General features: G+C 38.7%; 1 protein-coding gene across 9 annotated transcripts in view; it reads right to left on the bottom strand.

Annotated features, from left to right (window-relative positions):
- cacna1db (calcium channel, voltage-dependent, L type, alpha 1D subunit, b) overlaps nt 1-18704 on the bottom strand; it is an 88831-nt gene that overhangs the window by 68103 nt on the left and 2024 nt on the right. For all 9 annotated transcript variants that reach the window (XM_086278674.1, XM_086278675.1, XM_086278668.1 and 6 more), the window contains exons 2-3: nt 16392-16863; nt 15830-15935 (exon numbers count right to left, since the gene is read on the bottom strand). In XM_086278674.1, the coding sequence (XP_086134800.1) occupies nt 15830-15935; nt 16392-16863 (578 nt within the window). The remainder of the gene's footprint in view (nt 1-15829; nt 15936-16391; nt 16864-18704) is intronic.

Raw genomic sequence — 18704 nt, 5'->3', positions numbered from 1 at the left:
TTCGAGTATCTCATTATTTAACCCCCTAGGACCTGCCGTCCACATATGTGGACATCACATTTTGGGTTAGACCAAAATACTCAATGTTGCTCTACAAGGGCCTGATATCCACTTACAAGGACATTATACTGCTACTGTTCTATCGAAATTTTAAACGAATATCTTCATATGTGGCTCTTATTTTTCTTAGAAACAAAAATCTGGTAATTCTTTGTTTTTACATTCATCAGGTCCCAATCAGCCAAAATATCAAAGAGAAATTAAAAATGCATGCTGTGGAAGAGTTCGGGTCTTAGGAGGTTAAAGCCTGTTTACAGGTAGAATACTATGTTTTTAAGATCAAAAAGATAAAAAGAATAAAAACTTCTTTTTAACTTAAAAACAAAGAGGAAACTTGTGTTGTTTACTCATTATAGGCAATGTACAGACTCTCATGGCAGTGTCAAGAAGAAGTGCAGTTGACTGAATAGTAAAAGTTGCATAACAGTAACAAACACGCAGCAGGTCCACAGTGGCTCTTCATCATATGTGCAGCAAAGCATCCAGCTAAAGGAGAAAACTGGTGTATGCAAGAGATTTAAGTTCTCATTTATCCCGCCAGCTATAAACCTGCTTAGTAACAGATAATCTCCTCATCACATTTCCTGGTCATTCAATCCACTGCCACTTTCATTATTCACTCTGAACAGTTTTTGTTAGAATAATATACATTTTCATGTAAAACGCACAACACCTGCAGGACAGCAGCTTCACTGACGGAAAATGAATCACCTTTGAGCCCGAGTAGGTCAAGACAATCGCAGCTTATACAAAGGCTCATCCATATTACAGTTTGTTCTTCCTTTAACATTTGCTGCCATTAGCTTTTTGTTCACCGCTAAATAAAACACAGCACCTGGTCATTTCAAGCAGAGTTCATGCAGAATGTGGCAATACCAGAAACTCAATATAAAGAGCTTGTACTCAGAAGACTGCGATTTGGGTCAAGTCCAGCAGAACACTGTGTTGTGTCTGCTGTGCAAGGCTTAACACTGCAGTCGCTAAGTGTGCTCTGCTCCGTTGTGCCCAAGTGAGGTTTTAGAAAGCGTATGTGTGTGTTTATCCGTTTATGTGTTTGTGTCCTACATTCCCTGCAGTGTCTGTGGTCCCTGGGCCTTTGGGTGTGTGTGTGTGTGTGTGTGTGTCAACATGTTCAGTACACTGTTGATAAAAACTCATAATGTGCTAAGTGTAAACATTTCAAGCATTAAGTGAGTGCCATTATATAAAAATATGGCATTCCCTGCTCCAAGCTGGTTTTACGGGAAAACATGTTGTGCAGCACATTCGCTCACTAACCTCAATGAGAGTTTATATTCTTTCGCGTTTAAACTGCATGAGCATGTTTGCTGTGGTTATAGAGAAAAGTCTATATTTAACACATGATAATGATGAAGAGGAGTGACAGCTCAGAGAAGGAAGGAAATGACTCACAATGATGGGACCACACTCTAATAAAGCTGTATGATCACGGATGTCCTGAGGCTACTTTAACAGCGACGACACACACACACACACACACACAAGCACACACAGCAAGAGGGACAAAGAGAAATATTTCTTTATCTATGGATATCTTTGTGAGCATGTTCACTGACTTACCCCAACCCATCAGGGGGTTGGGACGCATATCTGTAACCGGAAGGTCGCCGGTTCGATCCCCGGGCTCTCTGTCCTGGTCGTTGTGTCCTTGGGCAAGACACTTTACCCTACTGGTGTTGGCCAGAGGGGCCGATGGCGCGATATGGCAGCCTCGCTTCTGTCAGTCTGCCCCAGGGCAGCTGTGGCTACAACCGTAGCTTGTCTCCACCAGTGTGTGAATGTGAGAGTGAATGAATAGTGGCATTGTAAAGCGCTTTGGGTGCCTTGAAAAGCGCTATATAAATCCATGGCAGTGATTACATGTTATCCTGCTCACTGACTGACCCACGGTTGTGTAGCATTAAAGAGATTGGTGGGGGGAAAATTCTATTTCCTTATTTAGACCCAACTTAGTGAACTTGAAGTATCATAATTCAATTAAAAATTAACAACATCACCATATTTGAACATTTTGGAGACTCTAAGAAGAACAAGACTACGAACAAGACTACATTTTAAAATAGTGTTTAGTTGTTTTGTGAGTCTGTTTGTTAAAATTGATAAAATAATACTTTCAGAATTAACACACACACACACACACACACACACACACACACACACACATACACACACAGAAGAACAGATGATGAACTTTGAACACATTGCAGTTCCATCATGTATCACACACACACACAAATACCAAATATGTTCACACAAGATTTGCGCATGAACTTTCTTTCCCGTTCATGGTGTGTCAACACTTTCTATCTGTATTATCTGCAAGCCCAGGATGAATGTACTCTCTCTCTCTCTCGCTCACACACACACACACACATACACACACACATACACCCTGAAGCATAAAACTGCTGTTGACATTTCACAAGACACTCACACACAAGCATGGACACACTTATACGTAGTCCTGACAAATGTGCAGTGAGCAAGCTTTAACAGAGTGTAAACCAACAGGATAAATGAAGCTTTAACAACATTGACTTTGGTCTTCTCCCTTCAGCCATCGTTCCCTCACTGCAGCTGGCCCAGCTCAGTCTGATTAAAATGTTTAACTGGCATACATCAAATGCTCAAAAAGTCCCTTTCAGATCGTTATTTGAAACATAATCAAATAAGGAGATAATAAAAACACAGGATGAGGATCTCTGTCTGTCCGTCCATTCCTGCATACACAGGACATTCCTATTGTTGTGTATTTCACAGCTTTAGCCACATAAACTAAATTCGACCTCATTTTCCCGCTTCTGTCAAAAGCCAGTGTGTGCACACTGTGAACACGTTATCATCTGATCTCTGTGCAGAGATGTTCTTCCATTCTTTTCATTTTATGGGTTTATGTTGAAGAGATATGGACCTTTCAGTGGTATAAAAGAAAACAGCCTTGTGAGGCTGAAGTGAACTACAGAGACACACTGTCTCAGTGCCGAATGAATTTTTGTTCTCACTTATGCTAGCTATCCTTATTATTATCGCATTAACCATTGCCAGAAAGTTAAAAATCTGAAAAATGGATCAGCTGCGATTAGTAAAACAGCAAAATACTAACTGAGGTGTGCGGTGCTGATTCTCATATAGAAGAAGAATAGAGACCCATGTGGTTATGTGATGGGTGTGATATGTTTGTCTTCACCTTTTTCTAGAACAGTCTTCCTATCTGTAGCTATCACTGCCAATCTTTCTCTGCTCAAACACATACAAACAGCATCCATGCTTTCTGTGCCTGGCTGTTAATGAGAGGGCTTCACCTCACATACAGCACATATTCACATGGGAACACCTACATCGTTCCTTACACCCACCTATACGCATACACTATATACATGCATACACATAAAAAGGAGACACTGCACCTGCATGCAAATGGACACAAGAAAGTAGAAGAGGAGATCTGACTGTTTATGCTAGGTCTCATGTTATGCTAGTCTGATCCCAAATACTGATCCTAATGCATCTTTGTCTCCTTCCTCTTGTTTCGAATGATTGTGCTCCTCAGTAATCAATAGAAAATATGGATGAAATCAGCCTGACAGGAATAGTTTTAATAACTGTGTGATCTTAGACTCTTAATGACCACGTTTCTCTACATGTATAGAACAAAATGTATAGCAGCTCTATACGGTTGTCCCTTCTTTTTACACATGTACAGAAAAACACAGACGCTCACATGCTTGAAAGAGCAGTGCGCTGCTTTGTGTGACCCTCATTTCGCCTCTTCCCTAAACCTTTAATCCGTGCCTGAGAGAAACTTATGTAACCATTTTTAAGACTTAAGTCAGATGTGGAAAAACACATTTTTAAAAAAACCCATAAGATCGCAACAAATGCATATACACAATTGTATGCTGACTGTCCAGTTGTACATATACAAACAAACAGGGCTCCTGTACAGTATAGATGGATGCACAATAACACAATATAAGAATAGCAGGGTCAGTTTCTCAACTTCCAGGGAAAATGTTCATGTGCTGTCACAAACATACACTTTCTTTAAAATGTCACCGTTAAATTGCATTATGAAATCTTACCTTTACAGTTTAATACAGTTAGTTTCAAATTAAATATGTGATCGGCAGCCAATTAGAAGAAAGCTGGCTTGAACAGACAGTGTCCTTAAAGTGAAACGAGCTAAAACAGCATCAGTGAACTGAGGGGATGTACCACCTTCACATACGGTTAAAATGAGCATAACAAGTCCCCTTTAAACACTTTTGGAGTCTGCTGTAGATAAAAAAAAAAAACCATCACAGAACATCTAAATTAACAATTTAACCTTAAACATTTAAATTCCCATAGGTTTTTTTTCACTTGCTAAATAATCAGAACTTTGTTATACAATAAAAACGTTAAATTCCTTGCTCTTACCGTTTTTCCTTAAAAGAATTAACATTTGTTGTATTTGTGGTCGCGCACAAAAAACAATTTATTACTGTAAGAGAATCCTAAATTTTTAAAACAGTTTTTTTTTTTTTTTTTTTTTTTTTTACAATGAGTGGATGAATGTAAATACACATAAATATGCACACACATACAGGGTAGCACAGTGGTCCAGTGGTTCATGAACTTCCCTCAACCGCAACCCTTTGTGAGTTATCGCCAGGTGCTCTGGCTTCCTCTCCAAGCATGTCTCCAAAGACAGGCTTGTTAGGTTAATTATAATGATTCTAAACAGTCTGTAGGCGTCCGTGTGAGCTTCAAAAGTTGCCTGTCTCTGCTTTAGGAATCTGATCGACTGGTGACCTACCCTGGGTGTACCTCACCTACTGTGCGATGTCAGCTGGGCTAGGCTACAAATGCACCCCCACCCCATCCCCACTTGAAAATAACCTTAGGGATGGTTTTTTTTTTTTTTTTTTTTCAGGCAGGTTTTGTGAGAACAATTTTTATATTACAATCAAGATGAATGAAGTTTAGGCGAAGCATGGATTTTCCATGGTATGTGCTTTGACTTCATATTATGACTAACAGTGAAACAACCCTCCTGCAATGTCTGCCTATGGTTTTAATCAGAAAATTATGTGGCTCATTACCATGGTTTTAATTTTAATATCCAGCATTAGCCAAAAAATTATTTACCCTTTGATCTCTGACTCATGCTGTTCATGTGAAGCAGGGGTGCTCAATCCCAGTCCTCGAGAGCTACTGTCCTGCAGCTTTTAGATGCATCCTTGTTCCAACACAGCTGAATCAAATGAATGGCTTGTTATCAGGCCTTTTCCAAACTTGATGGCATGCTGAAGAGGTAATCAAACATTTGATTCAGCTGTGTTGGAGTAGGGATGCATCTAAAAGCTGCAGGACAGTAGCTCTCGAGGACTGGGATTGAGCACCCCTGATGTGAAGGCTCACCCACATGCAGTAAAAATTGACTCCAATAATGAGGACAGACTGCACACACAGCCAATCAGGTTAAGTGGGCTGATACACTGAAAACTACTCAGAAAACACATCAGAGAAATTAACAAATGTTAAACAAATTTTTGTTTTGTTATCAAAAAATTGTCTGCTTTTTTTTTTTCTTCCATGATTGTTCATTATGTACAAATTGTCACATCAATATTAAATGCCTATATGTCTCCCACTGACTGCAGCACTGATAATACAATTTCTCTCTCAGTATCACGCCTGCTCTCTTCCCTTCATGCCAGGTTTACAAAGCAAGGACACGAATGGAGCTAAGCAATGAGTCATCCTCTTCCTATATAAGCAAAAATATATTATTCATTGTGATAATCTAGAACACTGGAGAAACCATTTGACCCAAAATAATGAAAGTGGACTTTATTTGAATAGAGCCTTATTTTAATAGGTATTAGAGCATAATTAAAGGTAGTAGTTTGTGCGCTTTTTTAAAAAGTTTTTTTTAGCTTGTGTGCTTTACAACACACAGGTGAACCAAACCAGAAATGTCTATTCCACACTTTACTACATTAACAGGTCCTAGCCCAAGCTTCACAGCCCCAGGGGTGGAGGGTTTGGTGTAAGCTAATATATGATATCATATAATTCATTTTTTAATTATATTTAAGTGATAACATGAACTGTTCAAACACAGACACAGACTCTACACTGATCAGATTTGCTCTTCTTGATCCGACACTTTCAGATATACTTCATCTTATTTAGTCCACCATGACGATTGGATGCGATTTAATTTGATTTATATGTTGTGCCTAATGTTCCCTCTAGGCTGCGCGTGTGCGCAATTGCGCACTACTGGCACGGTCTCTGCGCAGAAAAAAGTCTGCGTTGCGCACACAAAAAAAAATTAAAGTAAATACGTTAACAATTCTGTTCAAAACAGCTACTGGCTGCTCCCGTATGGGATTAGAACGATGCCACCTTATCCCATAGTCCAGCCAATGATGCGATTCACATTCGTATATGCGCAGCTAATCGACGTCGTTGACAGGCTATGACAGCGTCCTTATGTACCGACACCGGCGTTTTAACTAGCAAAGCGGCGTGGCTGATGTGGAGTGAAGCCACGTTATTGACAACTTGTACAACCATTGGAGATGTGAGCAGGACAGACGGAACAATTGACAAGTTTCCTTGTGTGTGTCACAGCAATGAGGTGACTGCTGAATGTTACAGGTGTTACAGGAGTGATACATCTCCTGTTGTCAGGCCTGCAGGTATCAGGCTGTTGTTCTCCTTTGTCTCATAGTGGACAGAAATTATTTTTGGAGTGACACAAATAATTTGTATGGCATCAGATTTGATGCAGAACAGCTGATTGTTCTGTAAATATTTTGAAATGTTTGTTTTAAAAAAACGCCTTTGCAGCATTTTTAGGTAAACAGCTGCAAAAAACTTTGTTTGCAAAACTCAGTTACTTTTTTGAAGAAGTAACTATATAATTAATTGCCCAACATTGGTTATTATATACTGTATTTTGCACACAGAGAGTTACAGGACTCTCTCCCAGACCACAGACTCATAATACAAGTCAGAGCTTTATTTTATTTTATTTTTTTTAAAGAAAAAAAAGAAAGAAAGTTGTGTTTTCAAAATTGGAGTTCAAGTTATTTTACTTCCAATAGTGTTAACATCCTAAACGGGTCATGAACAAGATTTTCTTTAATTTTCATTGTAAGTGGGCTAAAGCAGTTAAAAGTAGTCTAACATAAATGCTGTGATTATTTTGATTATTTTAATAAAACACGTAACTTGGATGGATTCGACGTTGGCGTGACCACAGTGCACACGTCTGCTGTTGCTCACAGTGGTCCAAGGCGTCGCTCAGGGAGTTTACGTGTTCGCTCAGACACATGAAAAATTAGAGGGAACATTGGTTGTGCCCAACATAAAAGAAACTGGACTGAGTGGCTGTCGCTGTCCGATGTGCTGAATGCTTCTTTCAGTATGTAAAACATGAGTCAAAGAAGGTGGATGAAACACCCTAACAGTCAGTGGTCCTGCAGGCCAGTCCAATAGTGAATGGTATAGCCATAAATAAAAAAATTAAAAAAAAATCAAACCATGAGCTTTGATTTAAATATCTGGCCACGGTTAATATCACAAAGCTTTAATAAAAGAGCTGGAACAGGCTGATAATGAATGTGCTGTATATGATAACTGCAGGCGTGGAACAAGAAGACAGCCTGAACTTATGTTAAGATAAAATGCAAGTTTTTGGCCAAAAGTTGCACATTAGTAGTTTAAAAAGACAAGCAGTATTTTCTGTTAACATGCGAGATGTCACCTAAGTCATGAACATTTTCTTGGGTTAAAGATCTCACAGACAGACACACTTACTCACTATTTTCATTCAGCTGATTCATATTGGATTCTTAATGAGCTCCTGAGCTGATCAGCAGTGAAGGTTTGTCAGCTAGTGGTCAAAGGGGCTGTCACATGTCTCCTGAATCACTACCCAGCTTAACAACATATGCATTCTCCACTCTGCACAGTGAGGGGAAGTGAAGAGAATAGCAGAATGCAGAAAAGGTGAGGCGTGTTAAATAAAGAAAATAATAAGAACAGACAGAGATCTGAGCATAAAACTAGGCTTCAAAGCGGAAAAGCTGAGGTAGTTAAGGAGACAGGATGACACATCTAATAAGAGATGAAGAGATGAGCAGAGAAGACTGAGAAGTCTGAGGCTAAGTGTATACCTTCATGCTCAATTTCAAGCATCCACATGTGGAGATGGCTACTGCTATCTACAGTTAGGTCCTTAACTATATAGACAATTATCCAATTTTTTTGTAATGAACATGAAGTTTCACTTCATCAGGTGTAATATTTTTTTTCATCACTTTGTTCATCTCAAGCGAGGTCAGGTTACCATGGTAACACGTATCCATCTGCCACATACTAGTGAAATTTACACAAAGGTATGTTGGGCGACAGTAGACATAGTGAGTGCATATTATGTGATTTCAGATGTGACGAGTGATGCTTAAATAGAGATCTGAAGAGCATGTCTGACACAGAAAGACATTATCTGACAGCAGAGGGGAGAGAATTTGATTCAGTCACATGACAGAGTTTGGGTTTTGTTTTGTTTTTTTCAAATTTCCTCTCTATTAGATGACCCTCCCACGTATAAGCTCCCACCCTACATCTCTCCACTCATCCAATCCTCCAATCCATCATCCATGCGTTCACCCCATCCACCTCCCCTCGCTGCATCCTCCGCTCATTTAGTGACGGATAATCCACTGGCCAGCTTAATCCCTCAACCTGCTCACACACACGCACACTTTCGCTCAGTCCCAGATACTCATCCGCAATCTCAAATATACAGACCCACAAATACACAGCAAACAGTCACATTTCTGAACCGAGCACCGATGAGATCAGCCCTAAACTTAACTGTTTCTCATATGAACGGGATGAAAATTCACCAGAGGAGCAATTTAAAATGCATTTCACATTTTTAGGAGTATTTTGTAACAGGCAAGCATGCATTGAATTAAGCTTTGAAACCTTTAAACCACTGTGATTTAAGAATATTCTATTTAAAAATATTTATATGTCAACATGTCAAAACTTTATTGGTAAAATAAGCTGTAGGTCAATGAGATAAGCATTAGCATTAACACTAGAATCTGCAACTGGATCCTAAGTGTAGATATTTACTCAAGTATACGTGTTATCTTTGATGAGCATATAGACGACAATGGAGGGCCAATTTAAAAGCATTTTGCTTTTCTTTGTGGTAAATTTACCAGAGTTTTGTTTTTAACAATCTATTTCTTTTCCACTTCCCCATCCTTTGCTGTGAATGAGCTGATCAAACACCTACACAGTCTCTAAAAGTGCAAAGCACCTGCTCGAGTGTTGTCACTTATAGAGCCTCATGACATCTTTTCAGTGATCTTTTCCGTGCATTTAGACACTATCCTTATTGACCTGTCCTTCACACTTTATGAAAACTCCTCTAACTCTGCTAAGAACATTGCGCTTGAAACAAAGTGGTTTTCGGATCATATAATTGAACAAGACCACTTTAAGATGCCAGTTTTCACATTTGCTTTCCCCATTTATAGCAGTTCTTATATAAAACTACAAAGACTTTAGGCACATGCGACCGAGCTTGAAACGAACTGCTAAAATGAACAGAAAGCTACGCACAAATATGCAGAATCTGAAGATAAGCAGCAGATTTACTGATTGACTGGGAATGTTTTTACAGGCTTTGGTTCATGACAATAATCAGCGTGTACGGAGAGGAACAGAGTGAATATATCTGGTAAAGATGCAACTTCTGAACCATAGGATATTATCTGATGAATATTTTGCTCTTTTTGTTTTTCTGTTTTATGTGTATGTACTCATAAACAGTGAGTGAATCAGTCACTGTTTCAGGGGCCCTGAGCTTAGATAGTCACTGGGAACTGTCAACACAAGCTATCAGATAACAGCTAATACGTTCCCAGACTGCTTTTGAAGTGTATTGAGGCTTTAACACCTTTGACGCCACCTCAATTAATTCTTAGCTTTTACAAATTCCAACAAAATATCTGCAAGATTGCATAGAGCCCCAAGTTAAATAAAGAATCTGCTTCATTTGTAAGTAGCGATCAGCATTCCGATGCTTAAGTTTATAAAACATGATGTATTGTATTGCTGTGCTGCGAACATCCCAGCACTCTAAGTGTAATCGACCTCAATCAGCTACAAGATCAATAAAGAAAATAATACAGTAACATATTAAAGCAGCTGTAATCCCCCGCTGAACCAAAAACAACTGCATTTTACACACAGGATTACAAAGTCAATAACGTTCAGTTCACTGCTTTGTTTCACTCTCGGTGCTTTCATTGTCCAGTTTTAAGCAACAGAAGGTGCAAAGAAAAATACAAAGTCTATCGTTTTTTTTTAACATAACAGCTTCCAGATTCTTAAATCTGCCATTTTTTAGTTATTTTCTCTGTCAAATTATGGAAAATAATGGTTTAGATGACACAACCAAGAGAATGATCATTTTGTGCCCAACTGATTTATTGCTCGGCCAGTATTAGCTAGTTGTTGATTTATTGGTATCAGCATTCTAACAATAACAATAAATTAAGGTGAAGTTTGTCAGAGGGAATTCTTTCCTTCAACTTTCCTGTTGGCAACACGTTTGGAATGCCACAAACAACCCGCTGATCCGAGCAGAGGCGAGATGAGCGCAAACGTGTATATAAATAACTACACATAACAAATGAGATGGAAATCTGTTTCTGTTTCATGAGTCTGAAAAAAAAAAAGCCAAAAAAGTTAAAATATTTTTTTCCTGATCATGTTGATGTCGGTCTTAAATATTGATCAGGCTCTAATTGTATTGATCATTTCTGAAGATCAGTAACCAATAGCCAATAAGCATCAAAACACAATGAATTGGAGGTAACCAGATAAAAATATTTTAACCACATTTTAAATTATTGCAAAACAAGAAATACATAAAAATTCCGGTTTTTTTTTAAAGTGTTTCCTTTTAAGAGGAGAAATCGTTATGTGATGCGACTCTGAAATTCACTTTGACAGAGCACAGTTGCAAAAAGATAATACTTTTTTTTCTCTCCTCCTCACACATACTGTACATTGTGCAGTGAGGACGAGCGGAGACTTAGGCAGCGTGAATAATCCCCATCTGTTGATGGAAAATGTTACGTTTTTCTGTGTCTGTCTCTCAGTCACTCACACACAAACACATCCACGCATGCACACAATTCCCTATGATGCTAAGAAGGTCCCTTGCCAGCCTCGGAAAAAGAAATAAATAAATGTTTGGAGCACATGACAAAGTCCTCTGAGGACACTGCAGGTTAAAGTTATGAGAGAAAATGTATTCTTGCTCCTTTGGCAATAAAGTGCGGCATAAACTGCACAAACACACAAGTTAAATCAGCACGTATCTCATTTTGTCCGTTAGTTTCCTTCAGTCTTTTCTCAGCCCAGTCCTGTTTCATCTAAACATAAATGTATAAAATTCTGTGAGCCATTTACACGAGAGGTTGAACTTGAATATATTTAGACTTCCTTGAACATGTAGATGCCTGAGGTTTATCACATCAGAACAAGTCAGACAGAGTGAGAATAGCCACAGTGACAAGCCCGGTCATCTGCTGTTTCAATCAGATTCACACTGACATGAAGATTTTGGGTAAAGTTGGAGGACAGAAGGTTAAATGTCCTTCTTCAAGAGACAATTGGGGATCAATAGGAATAACGTGTGCACTTTCACAAGGGCACAAACAAGAAAGGACAAGCTTCTGATTTCTGTCACTTCATTCTGTCATTTTCATCAGTCCACTTAACTTCTAAGCTGGATGATGATTATTTTTTATATTTAAAAGCCAGAGTTTTGTAACCAGTGACTTCAGTACAAGGAGACAACAGATAAAAACCACTGATGGCAGCCTCAGAGTTGTGATTCTAGATTGACAATTTGGCAGATATCAAAACAAAATTAGTGATGCAGAGTCTAGTATTTAAGATTGTGCATGTCACTAAGACAATTCATTATGAGTTTAGTTTACATAGTTCTAGCATAAACACATTTTTAAAAATTTAATGCAGTGCATTACAATCAATAACTTTCTATAAGTTTTTATTTATTATTGTTGCAGTGAATAATTTATACATTTATAGCACTAATAATAAACACTGAGTCTTTAAAGACACAGAAACATTGCATGCAGCTTTAATGTATTTTTTAAAAGTGTTTATAAGTACTAGTCAGCAGTTAGCTGTAAGTAAGCTCATTTTACTTAAAGTTTGAAGGATACACAGTTTGAAAACCCTCCTAAAAGGTTTTCTCTATCACTGAATAATGCAGAAATATAAAAGCAGGTAGCAATGTGCAAATTGTTATTGAATACTATTATTATTATATTATCAGTTTTAATGACATGCTGTGTGTTCAGTTAGCTCTCAACAAACCAACAGATATTTATTCTACTTATAAGGGTGGGCCGGAACTTTGCAGATGCTGATGTTAAGTATGTTGTGTGTCAGTTTTGGGAGTGAAATTATGGAATCGACTTAATGATGAACTGAAGATGTGTTTCTCTTTGTCATTTTTCAGGAAGAATTTAAAAATTTGTATCATTCAAGGTTTCGGAAATTTGGTTTGATGAATAACTTTGTGTTGATTTAATTTCTTGATTTATCATTGATTTCTTTTCAAACTGTTATATAACTGATTTATCAATGCTATTTATTTTCTTGGTTAAGGATTTGATTATTCCTATGGGGTAAAGGATATGATAATTATAAGCCACAAGGCTTCAGCCTATTCCTTTTTTGATTATTGTATGATGGAGTACTTTTATGTAAAATGATAATCTGTGTTGTTGACCGAAATAAATTTCACTTCACTTCAGATGCTTTAAGAGATGCAGTGCAATACACCAGCATCCGTCCACCCTGCATTTTACCTTCACTTAAATATTTTCTGCTGAAAGCGGTCAAATATCATCATTGTTCTCTGTAACAAGAAGCCAGACTATTTATCCATTTCAAGTGTTTGCCTGCGCTAACACTATGAACACCATAACGAGAGGGTCAAGATTCACATTTCATCAGTCTGTTCTGAACAAAAAGCCATTTATTACCGAAGGCACTCTGACATGTGACGGCAGGAAAAGCACAGGTGTAAATAACAAAATGGATAAAATGCGAGTTGGATGGTTTCGTTTCAGCGCCGTGCTGTTGTTAATGCTGGCTCGCTGACACGCTCACATGAAACACAAATCCAACAGAGTCATTGTTAATGTCGTTGTTGACGGTGAAACTTTTTAGACTCATGTCTATGATGAGAATTACAATCTGCTGGACATTCAACGGTAAACCAGACAACAGTAAAACACAAACACAGTTTATTCACTTCGCATACAGTTTGTGTGAATGTACACAAAACCTACAAATCAACTCATCAGATAGATTTAATCACATGTGCAAAAAATCAATTTTCTATTTTCTCAAAAATGATCTTAATAAAAAAAACATTAAACTGGTGCTATACACGTAAAAACGATGATATTTCTAAGATCTGATCTAAAATTGTTTTCTTGCATTGTAAAGTAATAACTATTATTCTGTTTGTGCTTTGATGCTGCCAGACAACACTGTAATTATGGAGTCAACAAAACAAACTGGTTTCTATGTCAAACTCCGTCTCTGTCTTTTCACCTCAGTGCTCCTCTTGGGAGCTGCTGTGTGACACGCAGAGGGATGACCCAGTGGGTGGGTGTGTGCATGTGTGTGCAGTTCATTTATGCTTTCATAAATGCACGCACCAGTGTTTGTTTGTGTGCCAACAAAACAATGAAACCCAACACATCTATTCAAATATTGCCGGGAAAGCCCTCTGACGAAACTCGCACGTCCAGCACATCAATCTCATGCAAAAGTGTATAGCCATTGTGTGTTTTTATGTGGCCGATGACAATAGTGGAAGTGGAATCAGCTAACAGCATGATGCATGGTGTGCATTCAGCATCTGCAAACGCACACATGGCAAAGCAAAGTATAAAAAGACACGAAAAATGAAACCACAAGAGTATCACCTGTTATTGCTGTTTAGCATTAAAAAAATTGAACTCTCGAAAAATAACTAATCAGATTCATTTTTGGCACTTTGAGCACCACAAAGCAAGTGCCACTTAGTTCTGTTATATTCAAGAGGCTGCAAGCATCTCTACAGTCAACATCTCCCAAACTGAGCAGTATACACAAAACAATCTAAATAACATCAATGGCCACATACAACATATGTTTATTTGATTCTGAAGTGAACTGTACCCCTCAAATACTAGTCAAGCTGTTTTTTAGCATGTGAGGCCCCAAATGATGTGTTCCTTTTGTTTTAAGCAGAGAAAAACAATTCATTTCAACCCAACTCAGGCAGCTCCTGCATCAGAGCTGTACAGGAGCCCGCTCTGAATGTTTGCACTGCATGTTCTCCAAATAAACTAAAAATCTACCTAAATACCTAATTTCAGACTTTTCTATGTGCATGGCTTCAATTTAAATTCAAAGCATCAATCTTCCACAATAAAGGTTATAAAAAGCTGCAAAGTGCATGTATGCCCCCTCACATTCATTGTTAAAATGGCTTCACATTAGACTTTAAGTAAGACTACGAACTAGGGCTGGGCCATATCCTACTGTTCACGGTAATACCGGTATAATGTTGGGCAACGATAAGAAAATGAAATATCGCGGTAGAATATGGGTAAAACGCGCATGCGCAGTGCCTTTGTTTTCATATGCACACGGCGGAAAAAGCATGGCGGCGACGGAAAATGAGAAGGGCGAAAGCGGATCGTTGAATGAAACGGATGAACCAGAATTGGTTTGTAAAAATGCTGCAACTTCAGTGGTGTGGAACTGGTTTAGCTTTCGTCCGTCAGATATACAACAAAGCACTATTTTTGGTAGAGCATGCAAGCGGGCTGTCGTTATTACTGTGTTTTTTTGGAAAATACGGCACACTTAAAATCAATCCTTTGATTTTCCTGAAAATCGACAGTGCCCCTTATAATCCCGTGTGCTTTATGTATGAATTCTGGTTGTGTTTACTGACCTTGAAATGATTTTATGTGGTACACGTCGCTTGAAAATCTGTCAAATGTTTCAGTATGACTTTGCTAAGCTACAAGGCCGCACCGCTTGATTGATTTTCGAAGCATTACGGCTATCGTAGGCAGGAACCTCGCGGAGTGATACGTACTGCGCTTCAACATAATATTACCGTATTGTGTGTGTATAACCTCTTTTTAAGTTTTGTGGATATTATACATGGTTATGCTGAGGACATGTCGGCCAATTTCCACTGGAAATGCCTTTTGGTTAAACTGTCAGCAAAGAATTTGCATTTGCACTGTTAAATTTTTATATAACTTTAATGCACATAAAAGCTGCTTGTTTAGAAAATACATTGATGGGTTTGCTTGTTTTTTGCACTAATAAAGTTGTGGAGTTGTAAAGTATTTTGTCTAGTGTCAGTTATATCCTCGGTTATATTGTTATCACAAATTTTCAAATGTATATCGTGATAAATATTTTTGATCATATCGCCCTGCTCTACTACAAACAACAACAAAATCATCCAAATGTGTAACATGACACCTAACCAAGCCTTTGAAGTCCTGCACCGTCCCACAGTACACCCAGCTGACCACAAACAGGCATACATAAACTGAAAGGGTTAACACACGATTACATGAATAACATCCTTGTTACTACTCACCAGTTCTTGGTTGGTAGAGTTGGAGTCGTCTCCAGGAAAGGGGATGTAGATGGCTAAGGCCACACAGTTGGCAAAAATAGACAGCAGTATAAAGATATCAAAGGGCCTGAAAGGAGGTGGTTAAGGAACACGGTAAGTAAGACCACTAAAAGTATTTTATATCGTACTAATAGATTAAGATAACTGTCATTATCCTGTTAACAGTTTTTTGATTTTTTTTTTGGGGGGGGTATATGCACATTTTTAAAAAGTTATAGAAATGTAGCTAATGATAAAATGTCCTTATTTCACCGAAACTTGCATATAACCGTTGTTTTTCTAATCCATCCCCCAACTAGCAGTTTAGCTAATGACTCGTCTCCATGGACCCTCCCTTCTAATTACAAGTTCAGAATTTGGAATCAGCATCCAATTTCAGATCATGAAACTGAGTTATTTATCTCACTGACAGATTCATTTATACTTTCATTCACTCGCTGCTCTGTGACACAATCCATCCACACAAAGACACCAAATGCACTGAGACACCCAGACGCCTGCTGGTCCCTGAGCTAAAAGATACTTCCACTCCACCAGACTGATGCAGGCTCTGCGGATCGGATTGTTGAGGGTGAGGCAGAAAAGGGCTCTGGGCGGTCTGCCGCTGGTGGATCCTCCCTGCTTTTTGCTTTTGGCATACTGCTGCCTCTTCTTCTGTGCCAGTGAGCCCACAGGAGCTGGCGTAGAAGTGGTACAAACTGGGGGACGTGAACTTATATTGGGCTTTTCAGGATCGCCCTGCGCTTGCCGGGCTGCGCTAATGGCGGCATGCCAAGCGAGGACCGGGCTGACTCCGGGTGCAGCTCCACCGGGACCCTGAATGGAGTTGTTGGGCCCGAGGAGGCCATGAGCGGAGCCGACGGGCTTGCCGGTGCTAGCTGGAGGATGAAGGGACTGTGATGGATGGAGCTGGTGCAGATGGGTGTTTCTTTCTGACCAGGGAGCTGAGGTGTCAGTTGGGGTAGTGGTCCTTCTGTTGCTGGCATACTGTGCCCCTGGAGAGAGAGAGTGGGAAACAGGGATAATATTTTGAGATTGAAGTTATAAACAAAAACACCTGAACATGTGTGTCATTGGAGGCATTGCAGAAAAGCTGCAACATTCCAAAATCCTTTCCACATTTTTACAATTTCAGGCTCATATCTGCCAGCTAGTAATAATACAGATGATATACTCACTTTGAATCCCTATGCAAAAAGTAACATATCCAAAATCTACACTAACATTCAGAGTATTCATCTATGCTCATGGAGCAAAACAAAGGCTCTAGAAAAATTGCCTAAAATGTGTTCTTAATCTACACTATTCAAATGATAAGCTTGCAGAAATATATCCTAATATTAGCTCAACGTGTTTACACTTCCATCAAGAACCAGCCACTCCAGCTCGCATGTTTTGCCACAGCCAATCATTGAACAGTTTTCGGAAGAATATTTTTTGAGGCCCTGAAATTCTTGTGTAGACAAAACACAGTGGCATCTCCATCTTGTGGCTCTCCTGCCTTTGGAGGTCACGATTTCCGCAGCACCAGCAAAGACAATTGTGTTTGCTCCTTTAACATCTCACAGATGTATTTTCTTGATTGTCAAAAAGACAAGACTCCATTCTTTAAAATCTGGGTTAGAGAAATGCTTTCTATGCTGTGTTATAAAAACTGAGGTACAGTAGAGCCAACTCTCTGGAAAGATTCAGAACCACCTGGCTGCCTTTCACTGAATGGCTATCATAATGCTGCTGTTTTTGTCTTGTTAATGTACATAATAATGGCACACTCATGAACTGATGGTGAGTTAAGGAGAACGAGTCCCCCCATCCCTATTATGTATACTGTTTATGTTATTATATCAAATTGGGGTTTTTTCTGTCTTGTACCCGTAATCTTAGGGATGGATGTGGGGAACATTAAATTTTTTTAGAAAATTATAAATACAATTTGTGCCAATATGTTTCTGATATATTGGCTATTTCAGCTATTAGTCCATATATTGGCAGAGACATTTATAATGGCTGATAAATTCAAAGTATAAGAGTGAACAAGCGAAGGGAAAAATACCCTTCAGCCATGTTATTAGCATGGATGTTGTATTTTTTGCCCATCAAAAAGCACTTTGCATTTTCACTGTTGGCAAAGGGATGGAAGTCTACAAAAAAGATCAGCTGGTCACATAAAGGTGTAATCCACAACCTGCTGTGACAATAAAATGAGATTACTTTTAAATAAAATTGTCATTATAGGACTCATAAATAATACCCATAGTCTTGGTCTTGGTCTTAAAAATCAGTCTTTAAAGTGCTTTTCAAACAAGGACACCACTATGCTTTCCCAATGAATGAGGAGACTGAAGATAACCGCTAGAATTTCAATTCAGCTTTTTGCAAAACTCTATTGGGAGCCTAATGGCAGTGGACATACATATATAATGTCGACAACATTATCACTACTTCACATTTAAACTTGCCTTGTACATTTACTTGCTTAATATGCAATTAACTGTCCTTTAAGAACCCATCCAGAGATAAAATGGGCAGAAAAATAAGAAGAGGTGATTATGGTGATTATAATTATGGTGATGACGGGCTTGAAAGGAGCCCAGAAAAGACAGCTATAGAAAGAGAAAGCAGAACAGCCTGCATGAATGGGAGAGACAGAGAGAGTCATTAAAATCAATGCAGACCATGAGCTAAAAAGTCAGTGCCCTTGACACAGTCGCACACTGCAACTCTATAGCACAGTCACATCGGGGAGTGTTGTCAGCTATAGACTGGCCGTGTCATCCAGCAAAAACAGCTCCAACACACAACTAAGCACATAAAGAAAAAGAAAGAAAGAAAAAAG

The sequence above is a fragment of the Aulonocara sp. 'chitande type north' Nkhata Bay genome, linkage group LG20 (assembly GCF_057382095.1).
Source record: "Aulonocara sp. 'chitande type north' Nkhata Bay isolate Kocher_YH1m ecotype deep benthic linkage group LG20, A_spYH_male_GT1.1, whole genome shotgun sequence".
NCBI lineage: Eukaryota > Metazoa > Chordata > Actinopteri > Cichliformes > Cichlidae > Aulonocara > Aulonocara sp. 'chitande type north' Nkhata Bay.
Note: the sequence above shows the minus strand (reverse complement) of the source record. Positions and strands in the feature narration are given on the sequence as shown.